At 45.5% G+C, this 13,157-nt stretch overlaps 1 protein-coding gene across 1 annotated transcript in view; it reads left to right on the plus strand.

Annotated features, from left to right (window-relative positions):
• Nucleotides 1-12,057, plus strand: part of SYNJ2 (synaptojanin 2) — a 113,760-nt gene extending 101,703 nt beyond the window's left edge. The window contains 5 exon segments of the mRNA XM_010840875.1: nt 402-536; nt 2,011-2,123; nt 3,238-3,346; nt 5,445-5,596; nt 7,111-12,057. Coding sequence (XP_010839177.1) covers nt 402-536; nt 2,011-2,123; nt 3,238-3,346; nt 5,445-5,596; nt 7,111-7,854 — 1,253 coding nt within the window. The 3' untranslated portion in view covers nt 7,855-12,057.
• The last annotated feature ends 1,100 nt before the right edge of the window (nt 12,058-13,157 follow it).

Genomic DNA, 13,157 nt, shown 5'->3' on the forward strand with positions numbered 1-13,157 from the left:
GCTCTAGGGTCTTCCCTGGTGGTCCAGTGGTTGAGACTCTGGGCTCCCAGTGCAGAGGATACAGGTTCGATCCCTGGTCAAGGAACTGAGATTCCACATGCTACACAGCTCAGCCTAAAAAAAAGAAAAATGGAGGGGCTCTGGTTTTCAGCTGTCATTCTGTGTGGAAGTCTTGTGGATTATTTGGGAAGGAAGCACGCGTACACTTTAAAATTCTTCGGTGTCTCTCGTGCGTGGACACCACACCTCATGCACGGCTCACCAAGTGTTCCAAGCAGGCATTGGGTGCCCTCTCCCCGCCCCTACGCCAGCAGAAAGGGACCCTTCAAGTTGTCCTGCGGGAGGGGTCCCTGCAGACCCGAGTCTGACTGCCCTGACTCACGTCCCGCCGTGTCCTCCAGATGATGCCGACCTGGTGGAGTTAAAGCAGGAGCTGGAAGCAGTTGGGGACTTCCGCCACCGCTCTCCAAGCAGGTCTCTGTCGGTTCCCAGTCGGCCTCGGCCACCTCACCCACCACAGAGACCCCCCCCTCCAAGTAAGACTCCGCTTGCTTTTCACTCACCACGATGCCTGCTGGGAATAACCACGCCCTTCCTACCTGCTGAGCGAATGGCTCTAAAATCCTGCTGTTGGGTTTTCACAGCGCTTTCTCCCCTCCTCAGCCTCCTCTTCGTCCTAAATCCTTGGCGAGTTTGGTATCAGAGATCGCTTTGTGTCTTGTGGACAAATCAAAGCAGCCCTTCCTAAAGCTGCTCTTCGCCCTCCTGTGGCTGTGCTTTTGCTTGAAGCTGCTTGCAGTTTGAAACCTTATGGGTTGGAGAACTGGGGCCACAAACGAGCTGGGGACATTATGAGCTCCTTCTCCCCCCGACCCCCAACGGCATCTCTCAGCATCTTCTCTCCTGGACCACTGCCCCCCCACCTCTCTGCTCACGAGGACGCAAGTAAGCCCAGGTGCCCTGACCCGGAAGGTGGCCATGCTCGCGCCTCTGAGCAGGCAGCACTCCATCTGTGAGCCCGAGTCTGCTGAGAACGGCTTTTCCCGGTCCGGGCCTCAGCATAGCACTTTTCTTCCTGACTCCCCCAAAAAACAATGCTTCGCCCATAAAGCACTCCTCAATAATCGGAAATAAGGTTGTACCATGCTTCTGATCAGTTTGCATTTACCTCCACTGCTTGCTTCTCCCCACCTCCACCCCGCCGTGCCAGTAAAGATTTTCCTAAGCTGTACTTTCAGAACTGGGTTCATCACAGTCTGGGTTACATCACAATCGTAATCAACGGCAAGTCAGAAACACATGACTTGTGAAGCATATTTTTTTTTTACTTTGCAGAGTTCATGCTCAGAATATAAAATATTAAATAAAAATAAAGTGATGTCCTATATTATTGTGGAGGTTTACAAAAAGAGATAACAGAAACAGTAAAAAATTTAATTTCACTTACCTAGCAATGATAGTTGTTAACCAAAAGATTTCCATCCTTTTTCCAATTAGATATATCTATGTCTATGCAAAATTTTAATAACAGAATTGGTATCCAATTTTTTTTGGTCATCTGTCTTTTCATCTAGTGTTTCTGTCACTAACTGTTGTTCTAAATATGATTAATGGCTATAAGTACTATTAAATATAGTTTATTCTCCGCTTTAGGAATGTTTTTTAAGACTTTGCCCACGAAACATCTTTAAAATTTGGTCCTAATAACAGTAGTGTGTTTTAAACCACTTAAAAATGACTGATTAGGTTTTTTGTCAGATTTAACATCCCCCCGCCCAGGATGTTAGATTAAAATTTTCATTCAAACACTGCTTCTCCAGAGAATCTACATTAATAGGCCCAAGTTGTTAGAGAATCAAAAGACAGCCTCAGAAGCACCTCTGAATCGCTGAAGGCCATGGATGTACTCAGACCATGACCTTGCTCTTGCTCTCGGCTGGCTGGGAATTTTGTGTTGAAGTAGCTGTGACTGCACTGAGATGGAGTCTCTGCCCTCCTTGGTTTTTACAGCTGGTTTCATGGTGAAAAAATCAGCCTCGGATGCCTCCATCTCCTCTGGCACCCACGGGCAGTACTCGATTTTGCAGATGGCAAAACTCCTGCCGGGAGCCCCTCAGCAAGCGGTGAGTTCTCCTTTCTCAGATCAGAGCAAAACGGGCCAGCTTCTCAAACCCATGAGATCTGCCCCGTGGTCCATGCACAGCCCCTCACATCATGCCAGGTCACCTCTTTCCAGTGAATACGTAGATTGCTGTCTCTAACTCTCTGCCTATCCACCACTTACCCCCCCAAACCCTATAACTTACTACCAGGTCCTTTATAGGGGTTTTTAATGGTCATCCAGAGTGTGAGAGAGAAAATCGCATTTGAAGAAAACTCCCAAGCGCCCCTTCATGGAGGGACTGTTGGTTTCCAGACATACCTGCTTCTCTCCCTTTCAGTGCTTGCATTTGACCTTGGAGTATAGAGCAGGGGCTGGTAGAAGGGGAAATATGAGAACTTCAGGTCAGTTGTCTTGAGAGAAGAGACTAAAAAGAGATCTAAATAATGCAGTAGAGATGCTGGTAATAGTAACAATAGGGTTTTAGAGGCGGGCATTCTAGAGGGTGGCACTGAGCTCTAAAGAAGACTGTGGGTGAAGGTCAGTGGGCTAGAGGTGAGGAAGGAGGGAGGTGCCACTGGGGGCCGGGTGGAAGGGACAGTGAGGAGAGCTGGGCCAGCTGATGGCCATGGTCATGCTCACAAGCAGGGGTAGGAGGCTGACGTGACCTCAGTGGTTTACAGTGATGAAGGCAGGTCCTCAAAGGCGACCCAGAGGTGGAGGTTAAGACGTAGAACAGTGAAGAAGTAGAATCAGCACTTTTGAGAAACATCTGGAAAGTGCTGAGTGACTCATTGGACCTTGGAAGGAGTGACTTCTGACTAATCTTTCTTGCTTTTTTACCTGGTTGTCGAAATAAAGATAGAGGATGGTTGGTCCGCATTGCACAGTCCTAGAACCACCCGGTTGGGGAGACCAGCGTCATCTAGATGTTACTGCATCCCGCCCCTCGGGTATTCGCGTGCTCCGAGGGAGAGACTTGAAGGATGCAGTTTAGATGGGAGCTGTGCCTTCATCGCTGATGGAGCTCTGTTAACCTCACGCTCACGTATGGATCCGTGGGTAGAGGTCTCACAGGGTGAGGCTGTTTTCCCACTTGTGCTAATATGTATTTCTTCCTGATTTTTGTCCTCAAGCCCAAAGCAAGGACTGGGATAAGTAAGCCTTATAATGTCAAGCAGATCAAAACAACCAACGCTCAGGAGGCAGAAGCAGCCATCCGATGTCTCCTGGAAGCCAGAGGAGGTAGGTGTTCCCCCAGAGCTCCTTCGAGATTCTGCTTTTCTCCTCATATTCTTGCAAAAAGAGGCCTAGAAAAGAACAGAACTCTTTTTCTGGAGGCAGTATTCAGTAAAAATACCCTTTAGCAACGTTTTATAAAATTCATCTATGAAGATTTATCGTCCATTTAGAACTTATATTTAAAATTCAGTAAGTATCAATAGATAAAAACAATCCCAAGATTATTAAGGAGCACTTAAGGGAGAGACAGAAATAAACGAAAATGAGTTTTAGAAGAGGTTCATGCTGGAGGCACTAACTCATCCTGCTGGCTCTGTAGAAAGAGATGGTTAAGTAGGTGTTCTCCTTCAGGCAAAACATCTCGTTTTTTAATTACCAGCATCCCTAGATTCTTCACTGTCAGGCAAGGACCTCTTCTCTGCATACTGCCTGTTCATTTTTTGTTGCTGTCACTTCACCTAACTCTTGTTAACCATGTTTTAACTTAGAATCTCCCCTATGCATTCAAAATCACTGGTAACTAGCAATTTGGGGTTTGTTTGTTTGTTTTGACTTTATACTAGACTCTCTTTTGAAGAGGGCAAAGTATGCCCTCTGAAAAGCCAGATGCAATTACAGTTGCCTGATTTGTTTTTAGTCTGGATATTTCATTTATTTGAAATTCCCAAATAACATTTAAAGAGGGCATGGATTAAGAGGAGGAGAAACACGGTTGCATGATAACACCATGGTTTCTCTTTTATTAAAAAAAGAAACAAAAACTCATTGAATGGATGAAACAGTCCATCAGCTGATGGACTCTCTTCCACCCAGCCCCCAGTGGCACCTCCCTCCTTCCTCACCTCTAGCCCATTGGCCTTCACCCACAGTCTTCTTTAGAGCTCAGTGCCACCCTCTAGAATGCCCGCCTCTAAAATCCGATTGCTGTGATTACCAGCATCCCTGCTGCTTTGTTTAGGCCCCACTAGGTCTCTTTATGGCACCCCACTCCAGTCCTCTTGCCTGGAAAATCCCACGGACGGAGGAGCCTGGTGGGCTGCAGTCCACGGGGTCGCTAAGAGTCAGACATGACTGAGCGACTTGACTTTCACTTTTCACTTTCATGCATTGGAGAAGGAAATGGCAACCCGCTCCAGTGTTCTTGCCTGGAGAATCCCAGGGACGGGAAGCCTGGTGGGCTGCCATCTATGGGGTTGCACAGATTCGGACACGACTGAAGCGACTCAGCAGCAGCAGCAGCAGCAGGTCTCTTTATAGCCTCTTCTCTCAAGACAACTGACCTGAACTTCTCGTACTTACCCCTTCTGTCAGCCCCTGCTCTGTACACCAAGGTCAAATGCATAAAGTGGAGCATATCCATCCCATGGAATCTTATTCAGCCGTAAAAAAGAACAGAGTGCTAACATATGCTCTGTCATGGGTGAATCGTGAAAATACTGTGCTGAGTGAAAGAAAACGGACCCAAAAGGCCATGTGTTGTATGATTCCATTTATGTGAACTGTCCAGAAGAGTCAGATCTATACAGAGAGAAAATTATAGTGGTTTTCAGGAGCGAGAGGAGAGGAGGGACTGGGCAGTGATTCCTGTGGAAATGTGTGGGGTCTCTTTTTGAGGTGATGAAGACGTTCTGGGGACCATATGGTGATGGTTGTACAACTTTGTGACTATAACCACCAAAGTATAATCGTTAAAAAAGGGTAAATTTTATGGTATGTTAATTATATTACAGTCAAGGGTTTTTTTTCCTAAGTCTGTATAGACGTGGAGAGTGGGAGAGGTTTGAGGTTTGAACTCTACCCTGCGTCACAACTTAATATTTTCCTTCTCATGGGCCCTGCTAAGATTTCAAGGCGTTCTACCATCATCTCCCCTGAGCAACACAGGTACACATTAAACTTTGCAACTGATCTTAGGGTCTCACTGATTCTTCCCTACACAGACCCCATCCCTGTTGAGAAGGTGAGCGTGAGGAGCTGGGGTCAAGCCTAGCTGGTTGGTCCTGACAACCCTCAGAGATTTAGATCAAAGAGAAATACATTGCATTATCCTTTGAATAATGCCTTGTCCTTTACGCCTCTGCTGTGCCATTCCATGCTTCAGGCGTCCCAGGAGAAGCCCTAAATGCTCCAGCCTTGAGGGACCAGGAATCTTCCAAACCAGAGCCCACAGTGGGGGTGGCGCCTCTTCTGCCCCGTCGGCCCGCCCCCAGGGTTCCTGCCATCAAGAAGCCAACTTTGAGGAGGACGGGAAAGGTAAGAACCTGTCATGTAAGCCCGTCGCTCCTGGGCTGCTCAGATGTCTCCTTAGATAAGAATTATGTCTCCGATGAGTCTGGTCTCTTTATACATGTTCACGACTCCCAGCCACGGCCTCATCTTTGAGGAACATGCCCAGCAATTGCTTTCTCCCTCTCATCCCTGCTGCTTCTTAGCTCTCGCTGAGCAGAAACATTGGGAATTTCTCACCAAGACAGGAACAGTTTGGAGGCATCACTCTGTCCAAATGTTCCATTTCTGTTCCCAAACCAAGCCAGCGTGGGACGCTGTATTCCATTTGTCCCAGTAATTCCCATTTGTGTGTGTGGTCTGTGTCCTATGCCCACAGTTCACGTGTACAGATCTTATTTGCATTAGAAAAACAGTCACCGGTCTCCGGACGGGCCTTGTTTGACAAGCACTGGAGGCGCGACAGCTTTTCTTGCCACTTTTCTTGCAGATTGTTTTCTGCTCTCGCTCTCAAGCTTCTCAGCCTTGCTTGCTGCTTCAGAGACGTGAGTTTGTCAGGACAGTAGCAGCCCAAAGACTGGCACCTCTAGAGACATCTGGATCTTCCGTTTGAGCTCAGTGTGCCAGTCACGGACTCTCGGTAATCCTTGGCTGGTCGTTACAGAATGGCTGCTTGTCCACCTGGAGGAAGTGTGAGCGTGGCTTGGGCACCTGGTTCTTCCAGAGCCGGCTTTGTGTTTTCTGGGTTGCTCTGCTGTTCCATGTCTGCTCATTCATCCGCCCGTTTTCCACACCTCCTTGCACTTACAGACCTCTTTCCTCAGCCTCTTCTCTGTTCTCACTTTGTCTTTTCAAGGCCAGAGGTAGAAATGGGTTCGTTTTCCTCACCAGCTGCACAGGAGCTGCAATAAAAGGCTGTCAGAGAACAGGTTGTTTATTGCAGCTGGTTTATCTAAAGAACCAGTGGCAATACTGAAATGCTGATGTTTAAACTACCCACAGCCATGTCTGTACAAAAGCTCCCTCTGGTCTCATGCAGTTGTTTCCTTTGTGGTCCGTTTGAATCAGAACCGAGGAAGGGAAGTTCCTGTGTGAAATTTGCCATTCTTCTGTATTTAAATAGCAAAGATTCAAGGAGCCAGTATACCCTACAAAGAGTCCTTCAATTAGCTTAACACTGTGACATAAGCTACTTCACTGAATCATCAAAGCTGCAGCCTCCAGGAAGAATTTTCAGAGAGGTTCGCTGTTTAATAAAGGAAGACTATAATCCCGTTTCCTAGGTAACAGAGAAACTTGTTTCAGATTATTCCCTGTGGTGGGTTTAAAGCTTCCACTCATATTTCATTGGACCTGCTGTTCTTCATTGATACCTGTGCTCTCCCATGCTCTTTCGTGCCTGATGACACCCCCGCATCCCAGACATTCTCAAATCTTGAATTTGCTAGAATGTCCACGTGGTCCCATCTCGCGTGTGCTGATCGATTCCCAGTTCCCTGGGCAGGCTGCTTATTGACGCTCTTTGTCGTACCTTTTCTCAGCCCGCGTCACCGGAAGAACAGCTTGGGCATCAGGCCGTCCATTTTACAATCGAGCCCCCGGAGTTGAGCCCTGACACCCCTCCACTAGCGACAGTCCCTCCGGTTCCCAAACCGAGAACCCTTCAGCCGCGGAAAGGTTCCGACCGGAAGGCCACTTCGGACGAGGCCCCGCCTACAACCACCCCGCCCACTCCGGAGGCCCCGCCCACGGCCACCTCGCCCACTCCGGAGGCCCCGCCCCTCGTGCCGCAGGTGCCCCCACGCAGGAAGAAATCCGCGCCAGCGGCCTTCCACCTGCAGGCGCCGCAGAGCAGCTGCCAGCTTCTCCAGGGGCTCCCCTGCAGCGACGGTCCCCCCACAGCCCCGCCTGCCGGGGGTGCGCTCTCTCCACAGCCGGCTTTCCTGGGCGTTTCATCATCACCTGCAAGCCCCGAGGCTGATGGCACCACGAACAGAAAATCAGTGGGTGCCCCCCTTCTCAGTGACTATCAGGATCCCTTCTGGAGCCTACTCCACCACCCTAACCTGTTGAATAATTCCTGGCTTTCCAAGAGCTCCGATCCCCCGGACTCGGGGACCGGGAACCTCGGAAGGGTGCACTCAGCCCCTTTGCAAGTCAGTGCCTCACCAGCCCAGGAGCCGCCCCCGGAGCACAGACCAAGAGACTTTGGTCCCTGGGTGACAATCAGTGACAAGGACAAGAGAACGGTGCTGCAGGCGTTTGACCCACTGGCGAAAACCTGACGGGGAAACCCACGGCCGCTCCTCCGCAGGATGCCTGCCTTCTCCCCTTGGCTCCACTTTACAGGGGGAAGGCCCACTGCCCTTAACCCCACGTGGAAAGAGACATTAGTTAAAGGCACACTGAAAAAACATGGGTACTCCTGTGTAGTTTACAGAACTTGTGTCTCTTCCTCAATACCATTATTATTCAGCCACCAAGATATGTTTTATTGCAGACTTATGCATGTTATGTCTCATCTCAGGGTATGAGAAACCTCCGGGTAGATTCAGCCTGTGGATTTTAGGAAAGGAAACCTAGCCCATAATGCCCAGGAAGCTCCTTCCCACTGAATTTTAAATGATTGTTTAATTTATGTGTGTATGTGGTGTGATTTTTAGAAAAATATTGTTTGCAGTTTACAGATTTGGAATAACTTTTTGGTGACCCACTGAAGGTTGATGCATACAAGATTACACTAGAAGGGGGTTGGGACCATTGAGAGCTGGACCTGGTCAACACCAGGTTAAAAAAAAATATCAGAGTAGGAAGCAGCAAATAGGTCCACCGAAAGACAAGACTGTACATTCCCAGCAGCCCTTGTGTTTATTTATGTACATGTATATTAACCATGATGGTGTGCAAGTCTTAGGGGAGATGGTGGCATTCCCTGCTACGATTCTGGATCATATACCATTAGCTTCACCCGAGCTCCAGCTGGCTAGAGCCTCCTGTACCATGTCTTAGACTTTGCATGTCCCATAAATTGCTGCAGTCCTAAGCTCTGGTGTGCTACCCATTGTTCACACTCTCTATTCCCTATTGAATAAAACCTCATGGACTTCTTTTCCCCCTTATATTCCATACCCGGTAAAAGCACAGATTGTGAAAACTCATACCGGCACATAATCCTGAGTCTCATTGTTACAATTTGAAGAATATTTGTTTTAGTCTGGCCTACCCGACTGTGGCTTCAGGAAAGAAAATACCATATGTCCCCAAGTATAAGAAACCCCAGGATATCCTGAGTTAACTTATCATCTACATTTTATTAAGGTTTTTTCCCCCCTATACATTTCCAGCACCACCTCTTAACTATTCAGTTCAGTTCAGTTCAGTTCAGTTCAGTCGCTCGGGCACGTCCGACTCTTTGCGACCCCATGGACTGCAGCACACCAGGCTTCCCTGTCCATTACCAACTCCTGAAGCTTGCTTAAACTCATGTCCATTGAGTCGGTGATGCCGTCCAACCATCTCATCCTCTGTCGCCCCCTTCTCCTCCTCCCTTCAATCTTTCCTCTCAACTATTCAGTCATCTAGAAAGACATTGCCATGCTGCTTTACATTTCTAAAAGAATGTTAGGAGGCCTGGAAGTCTTTGGGAACAGACTTCATAATTTTGCTGGTAAGAATTTGGCAAGATCGCAGTGTGCCACATAGCATGTTTAGGCATCTTTCATGTCATAGAATCAAACCTCAATGGACCAGGGAATTCCTGTGTTCAGAGCTAATGGTTTTGCTGCTGTTGTTGCAGTAATCATCTTGCCAGGGGAAATGCCACTCTCCTAATTAAACCTCTGGGGTTTCAGAATTAACTCTGATCACCACTGTCAAGATACAGTACAGATTATTTTAGTGTGGCGCTCAAGACTATATCAAAGCTATATCTCATTTCACCTGAAAACTAAGAAAAAGATACTAGTGAGCCATGGAGATAAACATAATGTGAGTAGTTAACTCGGTCATAAAAAATGATGTTTTTAGCCTTAGCTGATTAGGACTCCTTCTCTAGCACTTACCTCCTTTATATCATTTTTACGTCTCTAAGAAATGTAAGAAATAAACATGATCGTTGAAAGAGTTGGGACGAGAGAGGCCGCAAGATGGGGGATAGGCTTTGGAAAGGTAAATCATTTGCAGGATTCACATTGCTTTTAAAGGGTACAGTTGAGAATGGAATCAAAGATTTCTTAATTCAAACACTGTTTTCTCTATAACCTCTTTCCTGCTAAAAAGGAGGTGAATTTGAAGGCATATCTGTGTATCAAGTCATAAAAAGCATGGGTGGGGGGCAGTAATCACCACAGAAGTCACTTCTAGGGCTTAATTTTCAGGTTTCTTCTTTGTTCTAGGCAGCAAATAGCCAATAAACGGTACTGAGAATAGAACTTCATTTAACCTAGGTGTTCATCACACCACAATTGTATTGAAGCAGGTCAAAGGAAAAATTAATAAGTAGTTTAACATGAAGAAGTGAATACTATTTGATCATGGCTGTTCAGACTTAATGAATAACAGAGACTGGGTTTTGAGTTGATAATATGTAAGGTTCTCACATTAACATTCTCTTAAAAAGGGACAACTGGAATTGTCTTATTTTTTAAATCATTGCTTAACAGTTGGTATCTTTCCTAGGCTGGCAGTGGAGTTGGTTGAATAATCTTGACAGTGAGCAGCTGGCGTCCTGGGGATTTCATTCTGGGGTTTTTATTTTTAATCTTTCCTTGATGCTCCCACACCAGCCTTTTTATTGTGCCCTTGCCGTTTATTTCATTACTGTTCTGTAAGGCATTACCATTCACTACAGAGTATTTTTAGGCACAGACTTTATAATTTGGCATTGAACCCAATTAAATTCCTTTTTACAACATAATCTTCCTAGACTTCTTGCCTATTTAAAAAAAATTGTTGCAATAAATTACTGAAACTGGGACATCTGCCCAAGCGACTCCTATAAAAGTTTAAAGTTGTTGAAGTTCAAGACACTTAAAATTCTCCTGACCTGTGTATAAGTAATAAGCAAAGTAATGTATAAAAACATTTCTTTTGTAATAAAGTAATTATATGAAAAAGGAAAGCTGCAAAAATTGCTTACTGAATCTTACTGGATGACTAGCAATGAACAAAAACTGTTTATTTGAAGTGATAATTTGTACTGAAATTGTAAAAAAGACCTATTAAATGTTTTGTCTTTTTTTTTTTTTTTTAAAGAAAATGTTTGGCTTTGTTCTTTTCAGATATGAGGAGAAGCTTGGGATATCTTCAGCCAGCGTTTTATTCTGGCTGAAATGTGATTATTAGTTATTCCTCTGAGTTTCTGTTTCTTTTCTCAACCATCAAACTAAGTTGAAGCAGCATAAAAGTAATAGCTTGGTTAAGAATTTACAAGTTGAATGCTGCTGGCCGGGCTTACTGCCAGAACATTAATAACTTTATGCTGTAATATTGAGAGATGCTAAGATTCATGTTCTATAGGATCTTATAGCAAACTCAGATTGCTGAAGTGATTTGAGTCCATTATTGCATGGAGACAGGCGAAAGGAGTCTTCCGGTTCTGTCTAGGTTTATTTTTAGCTCACTAATACATGAAATTTAGGTCATAAATGTTCTCTGATGCCTTTCAGGAATAAGAATATACTGACAATCTCCACATATTAAAGATGCTTAGTCCTTTGTGACCAGTAAGTACTGTATTGAATTAATTTAATCTGAGTGCCTGGGACTTGGATGGGGAAGAAGGAAACGACCCATTAAGGTACCTTCTTTACCCTAGGTTGCAGACTGAAACTCATTCTTATACAAGGCATGCTGTTTGCACCTGTATAATCAGCTCTGTCTCCATGAGATAGGAGAATACAAATGAGAGAATGATTAACTGTGAGCAGAGGGCCAGGGGAGATTTGACAGAATGTGGGTTAAGAATTTGATACGTAGCAAAGTAGATTTCTGTACATGGAAAGAATGAGCAAATGGGAAAGACTGTCAGAGCACCTGAAATGATAGTTTAGGATTTTATTCTATTCTTAGGATTTTTATCTATTTATGTAGATACTAGAAGTAGCAGGCAGCAGAAATACCTAAATAAATCTGAGTGTTGGCATGCTTAAGATTACAGGCTTTGCCTGGGGTAATAGCAGTGCTTCAAAGCATCTGGAACATCATTTGTAAATGGTGTGAGGCAGGGGGTCCGATATGCTCCTGAGAGGTGGTTACCCTATGCCTTTTATTAAATATATGCCATTTGTTAAATAACCATCACTTTCACTTTCTAAATTGGGCTTCTCAAGGTGTTATCCAATTCTGTTGGCATTTTCAAATAACAGCATTGGTATTTATATTTCCTATTGTTTATTTTATGTCAGTTTTTAAAACATTTTTAATGAATTTTAACTTAAAATCTTTCATTTGCATCCTTTTCTGGTTTTGTTATTTTCCTAATTTCTTAAAGCTCATACTGGGTTTCATTATTTTTAGTCTTGCTTAACAATAAAGACATTTAAAGTTATATATTTTACCGATTGTAGCTTTAAATGCACCCTACACATATTGGCATGAAAGAGTCTCATTTTCATTAATTTCTAGATTGCAGTTTGCTTTTTTTTTTTTTTAAAGAACTACGCTTCCCTTATTTTGTATGTGTGGCTGTTCTGGGTCTGTGCTGCTGTGCAGGCTTTTTTTTTTCTGGTTGTGGAAAGCAGGGGCTGCTCTCTGGTTGTGGCTTGTGGATTTCCGTTTGCAGGAGCTTCTGTTGTTGTGGCGCGCAGGCTCTGGGCACGCGGGCTTCACTCCCTGCAGCACATGGGCTCAGCAGTGTGGCTCCCAGGCTCCAGAACACAGGCTTAATAGTTGTGGTGCATGGGCTTAGTTGCTCCATCTTTCCAACCCAAGGACCAAACCCACATCTCTTGCATTGGCAGGTGGATTCTTTACCACTGAGCCACCAGAGAAGCCCTGTAGTTTGCTTTTATTTTCTCTTTGGTTCAAGGGAGACTGCAGTTTTCCAGTAGTTAAGAGTTTGGCACTGTAAAATGGTTTCTTCCTAATAAGCTGAAACTCCAGTACTTTGGCCACCTCATGCGAAGAGTTGACTCATTGGAAAAGACTCTGATGCTGGGAGGGATTGCGGGCAGGAGGAGAAGGGGACGACAGAGGATGAGATAGCTGGATGGCATCACTGACTCGATGGACGTGAGTCTGAGTGAACTCCGGGAGTTGGTGATGGACAGGGAGGCCTGGCGTGCTGCGATTCACGGGGTCACAAAGAGTCGGACATGACTGAGTGACTGAACTGAACTGAACTGACTGAATTTTACTGGATTATGACCTGAGAATATGGCCTAGAAAAACATCTACCGTATGTCATTGTATATGCGTGCATGTGTGCTCCGTCATGCTGATTCTCAGTAACCCCGAAGACTGCAGCCTGCCGGGCTCCTCTGTCCACGGAATTTTCCAGGCAAAAATACTGGAGTGGGTTGCCATTTCCTGCTCCAGGATATCTTTCCCATTCACAGATCAACCCCTCATCTCTTGCATTGGCAGGCAA

Source organism: Bison bison, unplaced genomic scaffold (genome assembly GCF_000754665.1).
Source record: "Bison bison bison isolate TAMUID 2011002044 unplaced genomic scaffold, Bison_UMD1.0 scf7180017864148, whole genome shotgun sequence".
NCBI lineage: Eukaryota > Metazoa > Chordata > Mammalia > Artiodactyla > Bovidae > Bison > Bison bison.